At 26.5% G+C, this 17327-nt stretch overlaps 1 protein-coding gene across 1 annotated transcript in view; it reads left to right on the top strand.

The window, feature by feature from the left end:
• The window catches only part of LOC111634372 (Ig-like and fibronectin type-III domain-containing protein 2), a 25471-nt gene extending 8144 nt beyond the window's left edge, over positions 1-17327 (top strand). The window contains exons 9-23 of the mRNA XM_023379138.1: positions 1563-1856; positions 3206-3337; positions 3427-3619; positions 3725-3937; positions 4021-4203; positions 4340-4502; positions 4953-5519; positions 6905-7086; positions 7382-7532; positions 7611-7739; positions 8344-8490; positions 8564-8715; positions 8792-8927; positions 10613-10785; positions 14245-17327. Coding sequence (XP_023234906.1) covers positions 1563-1856; positions 3206-3337; positions 3427-3619; positions 3725-3937; positions 4021-4203; positions 4340-4502; positions 4953-5519; positions 6905-7086; positions 7382-7532; positions 7611-7739; positions 8344-8490; positions 8564-8715; positions 8792-8927; positions 10613-10785; positions 14245-14367 — 2938 coding nt within the window. The 3' untranslated portion in view covers positions 14368-17327. The remainder of the gene's footprint in view (positions 1-1562; positions 1857-3205; positions 3338-3426; positions 3620-3724; positions 3938-4020; positions 4204-4339; positions 4503-4952; positions 5520-6904; positions 7087-7381; positions 7533-7610; positions 7740-8343; positions 8491-8563; positions 8716-8791; positions 8928-10612; positions 10786-14244) is intronic.

The raw sequence follows: 17327 nt of genomic DNA, 5'->3' as shown, positions 1-17327 counted from the left end.
CTATAAAGTGTTTTAATGGGTTGTGCTACAGCCCTTGAACAAAAATGATAATGTCCAAATATTAAGAGAATGGGACCTTACATCATGTACAAATAGTCATATAATTTCTTTTTGAGATTGTTCAGTAAACATCTTTCCTTCAAATTACACTTAATATCCAATTTTCTTTATAAGCAAATGTATAAGCATTAAAGTATAAGCAAATGATTAATATTACTCAAATATTGTATACAAATGAATAGCATATATTTTTACATGCTATTTGTTGATATTTGATCTTTACAAGATAATTAAATATTGTGTAGTTCTACATGATACTTTAGTAATATTAATTGTTTGCTTATACATAAAAGGAAAATTTAATATTAACTATAACTTGAAGAACAAATAATCATACCTGAATCAAAGATGGTACAACTGAGAATAACAGAGGAGATAATAATAGTCAGATTATTTTTGATTGATGATTTAAGGATCAATACCAAAAAAGAAAATATCTGTGATCTTTGGATATAGGCATTAATGAGATTAAGGTTAGTAATAAGCATTAACACACTGGACCCATGTTAATATCTCCCTGAAACAGTAATCTGGATAGCCTTTATAAAAAAGAAGACTCTTATACAAGAATAGAAAACATTTTTACTATGGAAGGCCAAATACAGTTTTAGTGAATGTTATGTTTTATTACTGGAGACAAATTTTTTATTATCGGAATATTTAGGTTTTTATATTAAAAAAATACACATTTTTAGGAAACTATGATTCTGTATTCATGAAACATGATGCAATAATGCTGCATAATAAGTACTAAATTTCTTTTAACATATATATAATGAACACATTAGTACTTATTATTAATAATAATAAATTTAAAACATAATAAAAATTTTACTAATGATTTTTATGACTGCATAGTATGTGACAAAAAGTGTTTATTTGGTTCAAATATAGTTGTACAGTACTGTACATAGCTTGAGTTAGTCCTCCAGATGATCATCAGTCATCTAAGCCCTAAAAGGAGATTTAATTTGTGAAAGATATGAAAATGTGGATTCACAACAGTAAGTAGTTGTAAAACAGAGAAGCATTCAACAAACATGTTTATGTAAATGTGGATATTCAATTGATTTTTTAACTGTTGAGAATCTTTGGAAAATAAATTAGACATTTATGACTGTAAAGTATTATCTTATGTAAAAAGATAAGTTGTTATTTTACAAATTGTTTTGCATTTATAATTTTAAACCATCTAATTCTGTTAATAAACAATAATACTTAAAACATAACCTTAGTATATAAACCACAGGACTGTCTGAAAGTAAAAAAAGTAAGACTGGAAAACTATATTTGGTTCTAGGTAATCTGGGTAAGAAAAGTTAAGTTTAATATTATTAAGTCAGTATTTTTAAATACAGTATATAATCATATTTTATGTTTTCTTTTTAAAAGGAATAGTTTAAAATAATGATAATTGTTGTAATAGAACTTCACCATAAATTAAATATGTAATTTATAAGTAAATTTATATATATATATATATATATTTTTGTACTTTCTAGGATGACAGATATAATGATTTGTGCTCCTTGGGCAAATGTAACTTTTGAATGTATGGCAGGTGGATTTGATCATTCAGATTGTTGCAGACTTAGAGGTGTTCCTGATATTTGTTTAGATTTCTGCAGAGGAACTGTTACACGTGTTGATTATCGTCATTTTGTCTGTCTTGAATACATGGCACATTATGGAAGCTGTCTTTTAGAACATTATGGGCTTATAACAGGTCCTCCACAAGACTTTTTATTAACTACTGCTCATACTCATTGGGCTGTTTTACAATGGAATCCACCAAAGTAAGTTTGCAATTATTTGATTTTTATTAAATCATTCCTCACAACAAAAAGAAATTTATGTTATGTGATTAACAAATTTCAGATTATCAAAAAGTGTATCTAATATTTATTTTTAAATTATCTGTCACAAAAAGTGACAGAATGTTTTAATAAAAAATTTCAATTTTAACATAAAATTTTAAAATTAAATAAAGCATTAACTCCCTTAAAATAAGATTTTTTTTTAATCCAAACAAGATGTATAATCATTTCCATTATTAGAACCTAGATATATAATTAAATGTTTTTGTTAGTAAAGATTTATTTTCAATGATTGATTCTATATCCAATCTTACATTGATTAAAGTTAATTTGATTAACTACTTAACTAGATTCCTAGATGATATTTTATAAACTCTCTTAACCTCTTATCTTGAATGAAATCTCAAACAAAGTCTATATTAATCTATTAATTTAGGTAGATTTTGTTTGAAACATATTTTTATCTCTTATTTGTATTTGTAATAAGTTTTTGATAGTTTAAATGTCTTAAATAAGTCAGAATATAATTGTTATAATATTAATTACTTAAAAGTTATTATTTTTTTTAATTTTTAGTAATTAATTTCAAATCTTCAGGAACATTAATAGGGTAAAAAAGAGTAATAATGAACATTATCTGTAATAATAATTTTCTTGAAATTAACCAAATTTGTTTTATTGCAAATTAATTTTCTCACATTCAAATTATTTAGAAGTCATTAACATGATTACTTTAAAATATTTGCAGAGATTTATTCTCCATCAACACTAACATAATGTATATTTAATTCATGTGAAATGATTAACTTCAAACATTTATCTTGATGCAAACTAGCTTGTTTTTAGAATAAAAAATAAAACCAGTTTCATTGATAAACTGTTTAATTTACTTACTTTTTTAATGTATTTGTATTGTTATATTGTATACTGGGATTTAACATATTTCAGTTAATGATTTTTATAAGTGAATTAATTGGGTCAATATATTTTATATTTAAGTATAATAATGAATATTCAAAAATACTTTTATATTTATTGTTTTAAATAAAAAGTTTAATCATTTGATAAGTTAATTTAATAGAGATTCTACACAAAGATTTCTTGATCTTAATATTACAGTTACAACATATTTAAATATAATTATAATTAATATAACATTACTGTTGTTTATTTTGTTTCATTTACATTTATAATTTTAAAAAATTCTTTGATTTCTTTAAAAAACTTCAATATTTTCTTCCCTGTGATCTAAATAATTTAAAATATTCTTTTGTTAAATACAAAATTTATTACTAAAATTATGAGTTATAAATAAATTATTTTAATAGCATTCTTGGTAATACTGTGGAAAGATATGTTTTACATTGGAGAAATGTCAGTAATATTGAAGATGTTGAATATAATATTATTCCTAATGTTCATTCTCCATACCTTTTGGATGGGCTGAGTCCAGGAGTGAGGTAATTAAATTATTATTATTGCATGAAATGAATATTATCACCATTATGCTAATGCATATTTTAAAATATTTGAAAATTTCATTTTGTAGATATGAAGCATATGTAATTGCAGAAAATTCTTTTGGAGCAAGTCAAGGATCATCCAGAGTTGTTTTTTCTACAATTGCTTTACCTGATGCTCCACAATCAGCTGAAGTAAGAAATGAAACTGGTTACAATGAAACAGCCTGCTGTGTTTCTGCAGGATTGAGGGACCATTGTATTCCTTTATGTTCCTATGAGGTAAAAAATTTTATCTTTGATGTATCCATCATCAAATATAATTAGTATGAATATATCATTAATTTTATATTTATAGAGCTTAGAACTAGTCTTTTTTCGTAACAGATGAAGATGACTGATTTGGAATTATTAGCTCCATTGTGTGTTGAAGATCTTCATACATTATTAAGATGTGGTGCTGGAGGTAGAGACCATACCCCATGTTGCATGCGTCGTCAAGTTCCTGACAACTGTCTTCCTTTCTGTGCTGGAACTATGAGTGATGAATTATATTTAACTGCTTTCACTTGTGATAGTCATATTGCAGACATAATTCAGGTAGGCTCAAAAGTATAAAAAATAAAATTCTATTTAAATGTATTTGTTAAAATTATATTAAATGTAACATAAATTGTGAATAGTGTATGGCTGATGGAACAGAAGTTCTTCCTCAAGCTCCTCAAGAGTTTCAAGCAGTGACAATAACACCACAATCTATTCAGATTCAATGGAATCCACCTGATAATGGAAAATTTACAAATTTTCAAGTTTATTATGAAAAGGTTACCGATAAAAAAATACTTCATCCAACAAATTATACAAATGTGAGTTAATACAGATTATCAACATAAATGAAATCTTTATCCATATTTTCCATAGTTAAAACCAACATACTATCTTCTATAATTCAAATAAAATAATGTATTTTAAAATTCTCTATAAGATGATAATTTTTTCCAGGTTGTTAATGTTACTTCAACAAGTACAATTCTTAATAATTTAGAATCAGATACTCAATACAATATGTATGTTGTTGCTTTAAATGAACATGGAACTTCTTTGCCTTCACTCATATTATCCATACATACTCCAGTTAGTGGAACAAAAGATACAGTTGTTAAAGGTATGTAGTTTTTACAATAAACAATTTTGTATTCGTGATATCTAATATTTATTAATCCTGATAATCTAAAACAGAAACAAAAATAAACACTGCAAAAACTAACAAACCAGTGATAAAATTATACAACTGGTTTGTTAGGTTTTTGCAGTGTTTATGTTTGTTCAATATTAACCAATTGTAAAGTAGCAGTTGTTAACTAAAACAGAAATCCAGCAATGTAATAAACAAATATTTTCAGTCATCTTAAATACCCATAATCAAGATCTAGAACAAAATTCCAAATTTCATTCTAGAACTTGTTTGTTTTATTTATCCAATTTATATGATTTTTTTTATGTTTATCCTAGATATTAAAATACTAAATATCTAAAAAAAGAGAGTTTAAAATTATAATAACTTACTTCAATTAAAGTTTTTCTTCTGATATTTATAGATATATTTATTTTTCAGGTACTTTGAGTCCTCCTCATACAGTTGATATTCCATATCAAACAGTTGATTCAATCACTGTAACTTGGAAACCACCTTATCATGTACCCCCTGATGCTTATCTTAATTATATTGTTTATTATCACCCAGCTAATGGTAGTTTTGATCTTGTTCATGATGGACTAACTTTTGCTACCACATTCAATTCAGTAATTTTAAGAAATCTTAGTGTAAATACAGAATATGCTATTGCTGTAAGAGCTCGAAGTGGTCAGGGAGAAAGTGATCTTTCAGAGACTGTTATGGTTTGGACAGATCCTGCTGTTCCTGCTTTGGTTCATGCACCTGTTATAATACCTGCTGGACAAATCTTAGAAGGATTAAATGTTACAATTCTTTGTATAGGTGTTGGTATTCCTGTACCAACTACTTCTGTCTTTGTCAATGGAAAATTAATGAAAAAAGAAAAGCAGAGACATGTTGCTTACACTCTTGTACGTATACAACGAAATATTACTAATGTTGGTTGTTATGCAGACAATGGTTATGGCTATGGAGCTCAGAGTTCACAAGATATCAGAGTTGGATGTAAGTATTCATCATTACTCATCATATTTCAAACTGTAAATATACTTCTAATAATATAAAATTATCTGTATTTACTGTTATGTTTATTGTACAGTAGCTACATCCAAAGTGAGTATTCAGGTACCGTATGTTCCTGTGATGCATCACTAACGATCACCACCTGGCGGATTCACTAATTATATTTTATATTTCTAATACTATACATATTACATCTCAAATATAATATGCATTACATTTATAAGCATATCTGCTGCTTTCTTGGAGATCTAGTAAACCTAGTACTTTTGAATGGGGCAGAAGGAGAAGGAAAGAGTTCTGATTGTTAAAAATAAAAACCAGAAGTTATTAAACTATTCCTTTTAATCTTTACATAAAAGCTACATAACACAAAACAGAGAGAAAACGAAACTGAAACATCAATAAAACTTCAGAGCACCATCTGAGCTCTAAGACAAGTATATATAAAAATGCAACAAAATAATGTTGGCAGATTATACAATCAAATTATTCAACACTGATTCAGCATACTATTGGGTAGGATGAGGGCTTTTATAACAGGAAAAAAGATGATTGAAAAAGGTTGTGTATAGAAGAGTTATATTATTTGATTTGCTGAAAAAGAGAAGAGGATATTAAGCTGGAATTTACATTATATTAGTAGATAGTGGGAAGGGAGAAGTATTATGCAGGGATATGAGAAGACGTTTGGTAGCTAGATTGAAGGAGAACAGGGAGGACTGCAACAGATAGAAGATCAACATGATGTTAAGCAGAGCAGAGTTGAGGAAGGAGTTTAATGTGAAATGGAGGAAGCTATAATATTAGATGGTGGGAAAAAGAGAAAACAAAGCTGTATGGAGAAGATAAGAATTTATAAAAACAGACTAGTCAAGAGTAATTAATATGATGGATGGAGAATCCTTGACATCTACATTTCCTGAAATGAGATAAGAACCAGTTGCATTAAAAAAGGGAGAATGGATAGGTATTTTTCTAATGTGTAGATGCTTGAGGAGTTGTGGGAGTTAAATGGGGAGCTAAAACAGGATTGTTCAGGATACATACAGAGTATCCTGAAGGAGGTAATTTTTGTAGAAAAACAAAAGGGATTGGAATGATTGCTTAATCTGTCTGTCAATGGATGGAGATTAGTTGGGAACAAGTATGAGGTATTGAGTGGCATATATTTACAATATATAGTGTTAGAATCTGAGTTGCTTTTTTTTGTCACTACTGTATTAATACTCCTGAAGATGGGCTGGAAAGCCTGAAAGTACTAGGTTTTAAAAAAAAGTTTTACATCACGATCTCTAAGGAAGCAGTTAGCTAGACATGTTTTTGAGGAATTTGAGTAGTAAGTTTGTGTATATTTGTATTTAACACAGTTAAACCAACTGTAGAGACCATTACAAAAGCAGTGACTAGCACAGAAGGGGGACGTGTCCGCCTTCAATGCATTGTTCATGGTCATCCAGAACCAAGACTTACATGGTTTAGAGACTATGAAAAACAAACAGTTCTTAGAAGTAATTCAAAGTATGATACCAGTTACAGTCGTCAGAGTGAGGTTGGTTTTTATGAAATTAAATATATTTAAATAAAATATGTAAAAACTTTTGTCATTCAGGAAGCCAAAAAAAATCTATAAAAAGAAATTTTAGTTTATTGTAAATTTACTCATCTAAAAGCTTAATAAGTAAAAAAATCTATAAATGTTTCTAAATGATTTCTTTATTTGATTTCTTAATGAAAGATATTGTTTATTATTCCTTTCATATATTATACAGTGCCAAGATAAGAAAATTAATTTAAATTTAAATAGATTTTAAAGAATTATAATTCAAATTATTATTTTTATACAGAATCCTTCTTCATATATTGCAAGTTTATTACTGAAAAATGTAACAAAATCTGATGCTGGAGATTATTTCTGTAAAGCAGAAAATAGATTTGGAAGTTCAATATTAGGATTAACATTGACATTAAAAAAAAGAGAAGCATTAAATGTTTCAGGTAATTTTACAACAAAAATATATATAAATTGTAAAGTGTACTTTTAATTTAATGTATCTTATTTTTATTTTTCAAAAGCTTGTTGCATTGAAAAAGGAGTTAGTGAACAATGTTTAGCAGCTTGTGCATTTGATATAGATATACAATATGCCTTATCTAGACCACACTGCATATCAGAAATTGACAAATTAATGATGTGTGCATCAGGTAAGTACAGTATATTAATAGAATATAATCACTATACAGCAGGTGTGGCCAAACTTTTATCTCTTAGGGGCTACTTTTTTGGTAAAATATAGTCTGCGGGTGACTATGAATACGGGCAAACAATTTTAGGATTTTTATATGCGCATGTGTTAACATTCATTTGCATTGTTCATCGGGATGAATAAAAACAGTATGGGTACGTTGCACAGACAGTCTATTATTGTAAGAATAAATTATCGAATTAAGATTTTTAAACATTAATTTAAGTGAAAGCAAATTGTTCAACTTTAGCTTCGTGGGCTACTTTCAAAACCTATGTGGTCAACCGCAGTCTACATGTTGGCCATCCCTGCAATACAGATTGCATTAAGTAATTAAATTTTAATAATATCATGTTAATATTTTTATATCATAAATATGCAACTACAAGATTTAAAATTTGAATTTTTAACTTTAACTTTTACCAAATTTTGTTTCCATTGTTTTAAATTGTATATACTACTTTTAGTGAAAATCATTGAATTTTACAATAGCCAGTTGCATTTCTATGATTGAATTTATATGGCAATTTTTAAATTTCCAATAAATTAATTTAATGTTTTAGATGGACGGGATCATCAGCAATGCTGCAGGCAACACAAAGTTCCAAGATATTGTATGAGATGGTGTAAAGGGTTTCCTGTTATTCATGCTGATTTGTGTATATATAGAGCAGCAAGTGAAATAATATCTTGCTTTGAAGAAGGAAAAAGTAAAAGATAAATAAACATATTTTATTAACATATAATTAAATTATAAATAAAATAAATCATTTTTTTCTGCAGATGTTCTTCCAGGATTACCTGAAAATGTATTAATTAAACGGTTATCAGAAATAAGTATAGAATTAAAATGGGAACCACCTACAAAAAATGCACAATTTGTTCAATGGTATAGAATATTTTGGAGGCCAGTTGGCACAAAAGAATTGTTTAGAGTAAGATTACAGTTCTTTGAAGTTGTTTATTTACATTAATATATAATATTTATTAATAATAATGACAATTTAATAGAATCAAACACGAGAAACTTCATTTCGAATCAGTGACTTAAAACCAGGAAATACATATGAAATATTTGTTAAAGCTGGAAATCATTATGGTCAAAGTCAGCCAACAAATCCTAAAGTTATAACAATGTCTTTAAATGGTAAGGAATTAACAATAAATTATTATTTCAGTCCTAAAATATTTGCATTTAATAGCTTTAAAACATATTTTTTATTATATTTTATTTAGTTTTCAAAAACATATTTAATGAGAGTTTATTCTAATTATATTTGGAGTGTTTTAATTTAATAAAATACAATAAATACAATGCACTTTTGCTAATCTGAACTAATTATTGTATGAGATTCTTCAGATTAGTAAGAATGCAGTCTCTAATTCTAAAAGTTTTGATTTTAGATTATTTCAATATAAAATAAAGTTTTAATTCAAAATAATTTATAATTTTGTTTATAATAATCTTTTGAAATAAATAACTTAACTTTGAATTTAAACATGTAGTTATATCAAAATAAATATAATTTTGAATTTCATTACAAGATCTATTTTTAAACAGCCTAAATAGACTAAAAACAGGATAAACTACCAAATCAGATATATATAATTACATACTTAGTATTCTAAAAAGTATGAGAACAATTGCTAAGTAACTGTTTCAAATTACCATTAATTAAGAGTACTAATGGATTCAAAAGTCACCAAAATCCAATTAACTTAATAGAATGTTAAACTGAATTTTCAATAAATTTTACTAATGTTTGGTGATTTGAAAAATTAATTAGAACTTGGTTAATGGACATTTCCCCATATTTTGAGTAGTTTAAACGCAATATTGAAATAAATCAAACTTTAAAGTTAAATTTGAATAATATTTTTATCTTTTATTTTCAAATAAGTCATGTTTTCATTCAATAAAACTAATAGGATGATATTAAAATTACAGAATTTAAAACCAACAGAAAGTATTCTGATATAATTTTATTCTCAGAGAGTAAAAATATACATGTATAAAAATATCTTTATTGTGAATATAAATATATTGTAAAATTCTCATCTGTAAAATAAAAAAACTCAATTTTTTATAGATTACAGTTTAAAATAAATTTTCAATGCTTTCATGAAGAAATTAATTTTGAGATATTGAATTAAATACAATTAAAACGTTACATTTAATTCAATTTCAAGATATTCAAGGTGTCTTATGTTTTAGTTGCAGTATCTGTTTACAGTTTTAAGATAAAATGCAAGAAACTACATAATAAGAGAGAGAATATGTGATTTCAATATTTAAATTTATAATAGATAACTATACACAGTCATTTTTATAATAATTCTGCAATAATTTAATTCATAATATTTAAACACAGACACTTGTTAATATAAACAACTGTACGATGATGAACAAGCTGATGCATTGCAATTACACACCAACAACTGCCGTAAATCATTGGGCTATAATTTGGAAATAATAATAAATGAATTTACGGCAGTTGTCGGTGGATCAAGACATTTGTTAATCTGGTATCTATGGGACCAAGTGGTGTCAGATTATTGAAAATGTCAGATTACTGCACATTTTTGTATTTTTTCAAAATTTAATAAGTTATACGCAAATTGAACATTACAGACATTGCTGTACTCTTTACAGCAATGTCTGTAATGCACTGCTGTACTACAGTGCATACACTGTAGTACAGCAGTGTACGCTGGTAAAAAATGCAATTTGTTTACACATGCTATCCAATTGTATATTTCTCATTTAGATTGTAATGTTTCAGTTAAGAACTGAATATAAATTTAATGTATTTTAAACTCTTTACATTTCAGAAAGTGACTCAACATCAGCCATTAAAGTTGCTGTTGGAATAATTGTTACTGTTTTAATATTGGTTCTTATTGGAATTCTTATAATTTATTTCAAGTTTAAATATCAACCAAATATAGAGAAAGGTGTTTCATTTGAGAATCCTACTTATATGAAAGAAAACATCTCTCTACAGGTAAGATGTAATTTATTTATTTCAAAATTTTTTGAAGTATATTTTGAAGAAATTTCAAATATAATTGATTAAATCATAATTTGAGAAACAAGAATTATGTCTTAACTGCTATGTAAAAGAACAAGTTCATGGCTCTTTACAATTGTCTTTATTGCATTTCTTTTACATAAGATTCTGGCCAGACAGAGGACCTGGGTTCCTTTGTTAGCCATTTTTTATACCCCCATATAAGGTAATAGTGTTGCCTAGGGGAGGATTTCCCATAAGACTAACCTACACTGTGGTCATAGGATGCAGCAGTCAGGGGACATATATACAGAAGAAATAACAACCAAATATTTACAAATTTTCAGTATTATTTTGAAAAGGACATAAAATGCTGTTTTTTAAATTTACATCCATATACATTAAATAAATTGAGTAGTACATTTATGCTACCCATCCCTACAGCTTGCACTGTCATGCTAAGTCACAGCAAAAAGCACTTGCTATCTCTCTCTCACACACACTCAGTGTAAGCCACACGTTAAAGAACAATTCCAGATTTGGCATTACAATAGTGATTCCAAGTGATTCATTACCCTCATATTGCTTGACTTCTACATATCTACTGATAGTAGGTATGTAAAATATATCATTACTACTATTATATACTGTTTAGTTTATTTAGGGCCATAAGCCTGAAAGTCATAAGCAGAAAAAGTTGACTGGAATGTTTTCCAAATTATAAGAGAGGCTGAGATTTTTATTACAAAACATGAAAAATACACAATTTATGGCTTGTTTATGCAGCAACATTTAATATGGTGTAATGTAAGTCTGAAACAAAATGCAAAAGATTTCAATAAAATTCTATAATGTCAGATGAGAATCAATGTAAATCTTTTGTATTTTATGTCAATTTTATTCACTGTTTTTCATATCAAATATGCCATCTGAGTGAATAATTTGAACTAACCAAAGAAGTAATCATCCTACTGCACATGGGTTATATAGTCTATTTTGGTTAATTATTTTTACATTAAAATTAAACAACTACAAACCTTTACGGTGCGATATTAAATAAAAAATTATCAAGAAAAAAGGTCCCACAAACGTTTTCGAACCAAAGTAGGTTCTTCCTCAGGTGAAAAAACTTAAATACGTAAAAAACATTCGATGGAATACAAAATTTGAATGAGATACGATCAACGAAATCTATGAGTTCTACCGAAATCTATGAGTATTTTTACATTTTTAAACTGGTTTTAAAGTAATGATTTTAAATTGATTATTTTTTTAATAAAAATTAATTAGTTTATTAAGATAATTAATTATTATTTAAAAAACCCTCATATCAGCTGGTCATTTGTTTGGCACGCTACCTATAAAATCCTGAATAATACAATAATGACAACTTAAAAAATCTGATGTAAATTTTTTTTGTAGGTGTTAAAATGTGGATTACTTGATGCAGTTACTTGATGGCAAGTACTCTGCAGTTAAAAGGTTTTAATGTTATACAAGTTCATAAGTAGTGTAGTTTTGAATTAAAAATATAATGTGGTTCAAAGATTACAAAGACTGTATTAAGTGCTTATATGTTTCAAAAATAAACCATTAGATATTAAATTGAAAATTATAAATCAACTTTTTGAGGGGGCACAGAATTATATGCTATTGCCTAGGGCAGTGTTTTTCAACCTGTGGGTCGCGACCCCCCAGGGAGGTTGCAAAGCTTTACACGGGGGGTCACGGGTGAAAGAAAAAGACAAATGTTTGTAGGTCCTACACTACAATAAAAACAACTATAATTTCAGTGAGAAGGCTGTGCCTGTTTATTTTACAGTACAATTGGTTTTTTAGTCAATATTTAAGGAAAGAAAATTAAATACGTAGTTTTTAAAATCACTGATATAGTTTTAATATGGCCCTGGGGGTTTCCAGAATTTTTTAACTTGTAAAGGGGTCACATATTCAGGAAGGTTAAAAAACACTGGCCTATGGCATAGAAATATGTAAATCCAGCCCTGGTATTGCCAATACATAACAACAAGACAATAATTAAAATGGATTTTATTAAAATTGTGTGTTTTGGTATAAATTATAAATTGAAATAACATAATTTGAGTTGATAGCCTAAATTTTAAAAAGGTCCACCAATGGCTAAGCAGTTCCATTGTCTGAACACTGGGAGTTTGGTCATGGATTCACACCTTGTGTTTTTTTTTTTTTACATCTGTAATGCCTGAATAGGGGCAGTTACCCTTAAAAACACCTCCAGGAGGTCTTTTTTAAGGATAACTGGCTCCTAGGCATCCCCCTAGGCGGATCGCCCAAGTGTTGTGTTGCTGTAACTTAACTAAACAAACAAACTAAATTTTAAAGTAATAATTATGATAGTAATAATAGATAATTTCTGTAACTAAGACAAATTTAAACTGAATATGATAAATGATCAAAGTACAAATGTTGAATTTAAATTCTTTCTATTTCGATGTTATAATACATGTTTATTTGTTATTATCTCCATTATATTTCGTTTTTGTTTTGTAATTAATCTAAAAATTTTACTTTTTTTCAATTTATATTTATCTCCATCTGAAGAAATTTTTCTGCAAAGATATTTCTATCTGTTCTTGTATTAATACATTTGTGTTATTCAATTTTAGTTTTAATTTGTTACAAATATCAAAAATAAAGAATGAAACCAAATTTTTCATTTGTTTTTCTCCAAATATAAAAATGTAATATCATTAAATATATTAATATATGTGCTTGAAAATAAGAAAATTATTATTGACATTTATCTAATAACTCTTGTTAGAGGAGTGAATATTCAAAACTTTAGGAGTTATTGCTACATTTATTAAAAGGCTAATGTGCAATATTATGAGAATATGTATTTGTTAAAAGTTATTTTATACAAAATTCTGATTAAGATATCAATATTTTTAATATAAATATTCCAATATGTTAAAAATACTGTATATGTATATTCTTAGTCTATATGATTTTTTCTTCTTAAAATAATGTAATTTACTCTGTTGCTCTTTGTTAATTCATAAAACTAATTTATGTAAAGTAAATTTACTTATGTAACTAATATATATATATATATATGTTTTGATAAAAGCTGATCCTATACATATGTTACCATATTTTAAATGTAGAATGCGTAATTGAAAAATATGCATTCTACCTAAATTCCTTTGAACATATTTGAAATTATTTCTTACTTATTAAAGACGTTTTCTAAAACATTAATACCAGATCTGTTAACTAACTACATAGTTCATGTTTCTTTCTATAAAAAAAATCTTTTATAATGGTATTAATGATGTCATTACAGAAAATACAATATTCTACTAAATTTTAGACTAAATTTATATTTACATTTATTTGATATTTTAATCTAGTCTAGTTTATGGTTTATAGTCTAGAGTAAAATTTTATATTTATTTTGTATTGTTATTATAGAATACTGGAGAAGATAGGAATACAACTATTGAAAATTCTAGTGAACAGATTCAAAAGAAACAAGAAAATCAAAGAGCTGTGGCAAACATCTATGAAGAACCGAAATCATGCAATGGTCAATAAAATAAGTCTTTCATTTTAAAGATATATCAGAATTTAACAATATGTACAGAGTTGTGATATTTTTCATTCTTCAGGAATTAAGTAAAATACAGCAATGTTGCCAATGTTGTGGGTTGTGCAAATCTGAGAGCTATTTCCTTCTAAAAGTCAATATTATGTATGTACAAACATTCCATTATGATGTTTTATATAATTTATTCATCTGTGATGAATAAAATGTACAATATTAGTGAACAATGTAGATAAATTTTATCATTAATTGGATCTAATTTAATTGTACTTGGATAAACTAGAATTTTTAATCTAGAAAGTAACTAAATATAATTTAATCCTTACTTTAGTTTTTGGATTGATAGTATTCTCATTTTATTATCAAAACGCTTAGTATTAATGCTGTTGGTTTTCTGTTTATAATTAAGAAAAAATTATGATTCAATTATTAATATTTGAACATTTCCATAAAATAGATGTTAACAATAATTACTTTATGATATATTCCCAAGACTAAAATATTTAATAGAGTATTTTTAAGGTGGATAAATGTCCATGATTAAAATACTAAAATTCATTTCCTAATTTATGATAACACAATTTTTAAAAAAAATTGTTACATTCCATATATTCCTGGACCAAAATTTCTATAAATAAGTAGCATAAAGAATAACAACTATATCCCTTTGTTAGCAAGCTTCACATTCATTATATATTTTTTAAAGCTAGATAAATAGCTACAGCCATCTACTAAAACTTGTTGCGAAGTTAATGGATTATGAATATATAAAACTAACTTATGACAGATAGAAATGTATTTTAGCAAAACAAATCCAAAACATGGAATAGATTCAACACAAAATTTATGATTGAACAAAATAAAGTGAAGACTAGCTTTAAAACATAAAAATACATTTATTTATAATTAAATTTATTATTAAGATAGTTTGTTTTCAAAAAATGTTTTATTGAAATTCTTATTTAAGTCTCTATGAAGAAGGGATTAAATTAACTCCAAAAACTTCTAAATAACTATTCTTTTATATTTTTCTCATTTAAAACAAATTGTGTGTAAGAACAAATTTAAATAATAATATAGAAAAATAGATGCTGAATCAGATATCTGAAAAGAAATTTAAAATATTTGATTTCTTGTAAAAATGATATGGTAAGATACAGCTATTCAACTTATTTACAAATAGTTGAAAAGAAAATGTTAAATCCTTTAATACAAATTAATCCATATATACGAATTAGAAGAAAGAACAAAAGATACAAGTCTAGTATATGAAATACATAATATGTAACAACTATGTTCTAAATTGCATATCAATATCACTTCTAAGAATACAGAAAGAAAGAAATCATCCATGCATATCATTTTCGAAGGTAAATATACTTATTAAAATTTTAAAAAATCATTTTTAATAAGTTATATTCATTTTTAAACTATAACATTTGCAAAATTGATAAACTTTCTGTGATAATTATGAGAACTTTTCTTAACGTTTAACAATTAGGATGAGATATAATGATTGAACATTTACTTCTATAGGAAACAAAATAAACAGTAGTAGAAAAAAACTCAATAGATTTTTTTAATATCAAAAAAAGAATGCACTACTAAAATGATTTGCTCAATAAGAAAAACTGAATTAAGGATTTCTAGATTGTGAGAAGACTGAAATTTTTATTTTTTAATAAATTTGACTCAAAGACCAACCTTGTCCTGTTTCAAGTCTCTTTCGACTTGAAATGGGATCCAGATAACTTATCATAATAATAAGACTTTAAGAGATATTTTCTAATTATTATGATTAGAAAATGTCTTTCTAGCTATAATATTTAAATAATCTTTCCTTAAATTAGTAGTTGAAAAAGAAGTAAGAAAATTCTAGAATAGTGTCAAAAATAGATACTTGAATTTTCATATGATTTGGTTCAAAACATATTTTTAATCATTTTTACAAAAACTGAATAGCATATAAAAATTGTTCTTGAAGCAATCTGTAATAAGCAAGCTTTTATGCTACTTTATGTATTCAACATTTGACATTAATTACATGATCCTACAGCAAAATAGGAGACTATTAATGTAAAGAACTTGTGAGTTCAATTTTGATCAAAGTCTTTGTCATTTTTCTTAGACAATTTGGGTTGAGATTTTGTTATTTCTTACAGAAATGGGAAATATGAAAATAGCCTTAATTTAAATTATCTACAGGATCAGTTGACTTCAATTCAGGCCAGACTTGCTAATGATAGACAAAATTGCAGCATGCTATAAAAATCATGACATCTGGTATTGAGAAAATCTCATTCACAAGATCAATAAATCATAATCCAGAGAAAACAAATTTCAATGAAGTCATGTAAGAACAAAACCATAATCATTTCTTTAAACATGTCATAAGCTTAGAGTATTCTTATTCCTAGTCTGTATAAGTTAAATTTTTTTAAAAGCTGCATGCACCTCTAACAGATGAGCTGCCTCAGGGTAGTTTTCTTAAGCCACTTAGTATAATTAGTACTGCCTCACTGTTAGAATATCATTTGTGAAAATATCAGCCTAATCTCTGATTTTAAACTCAACAAACAGTTATAACTAAAAGTAATCAAGAAGAAATTCATAAAAATTATTTTTTTCTTTTAAAATTTTAACGTTCTGCCTTTTTTTTAAAACTTTATGCTCAGGCAATGCCTGAGTGCTAAGGATGTCCTCCATATCTGGTCACTCCAATATCAAGTTAAACATACATGCTAAAATGAAATAAACTGTAATCTTCAGAATTTCCCTACAAATCTTACCTGTAGATGTGATTTGTAAGGACAAGATAAAGAATACTGTCATCTATGAAACAATGCTTTTTCTATTTCAGGCTACACAAGGTAAAATAATGAATTGGTCAATTCATAAAAATAAGCTTTTTTCAACTTGCTGAATAAATAATTTTTAAAAAAATGAACTT

This window comes from Centruroides sculpturatus, unplaced genomic scaffold (genome assembly GCF_000671375.1).
Source record: "Centruroides sculpturatus isolate CEXI.00-Female unplaced genomic scaffold, Cexi_2.0 scaffold945, whole genome shotgun sequence".
Taxonomy (NCBI): Eukaryota; Metazoa; Arthropoda; class Arachnida; order Scorpiones; family Buthidae; genus Centruroides; species Centruroides sculpturatus.
The sequence above is the reverse complement of the archived record's forward strand: the minus strand, read 5'-3'. Positions and strand labels throughout refer to the sequence as shown.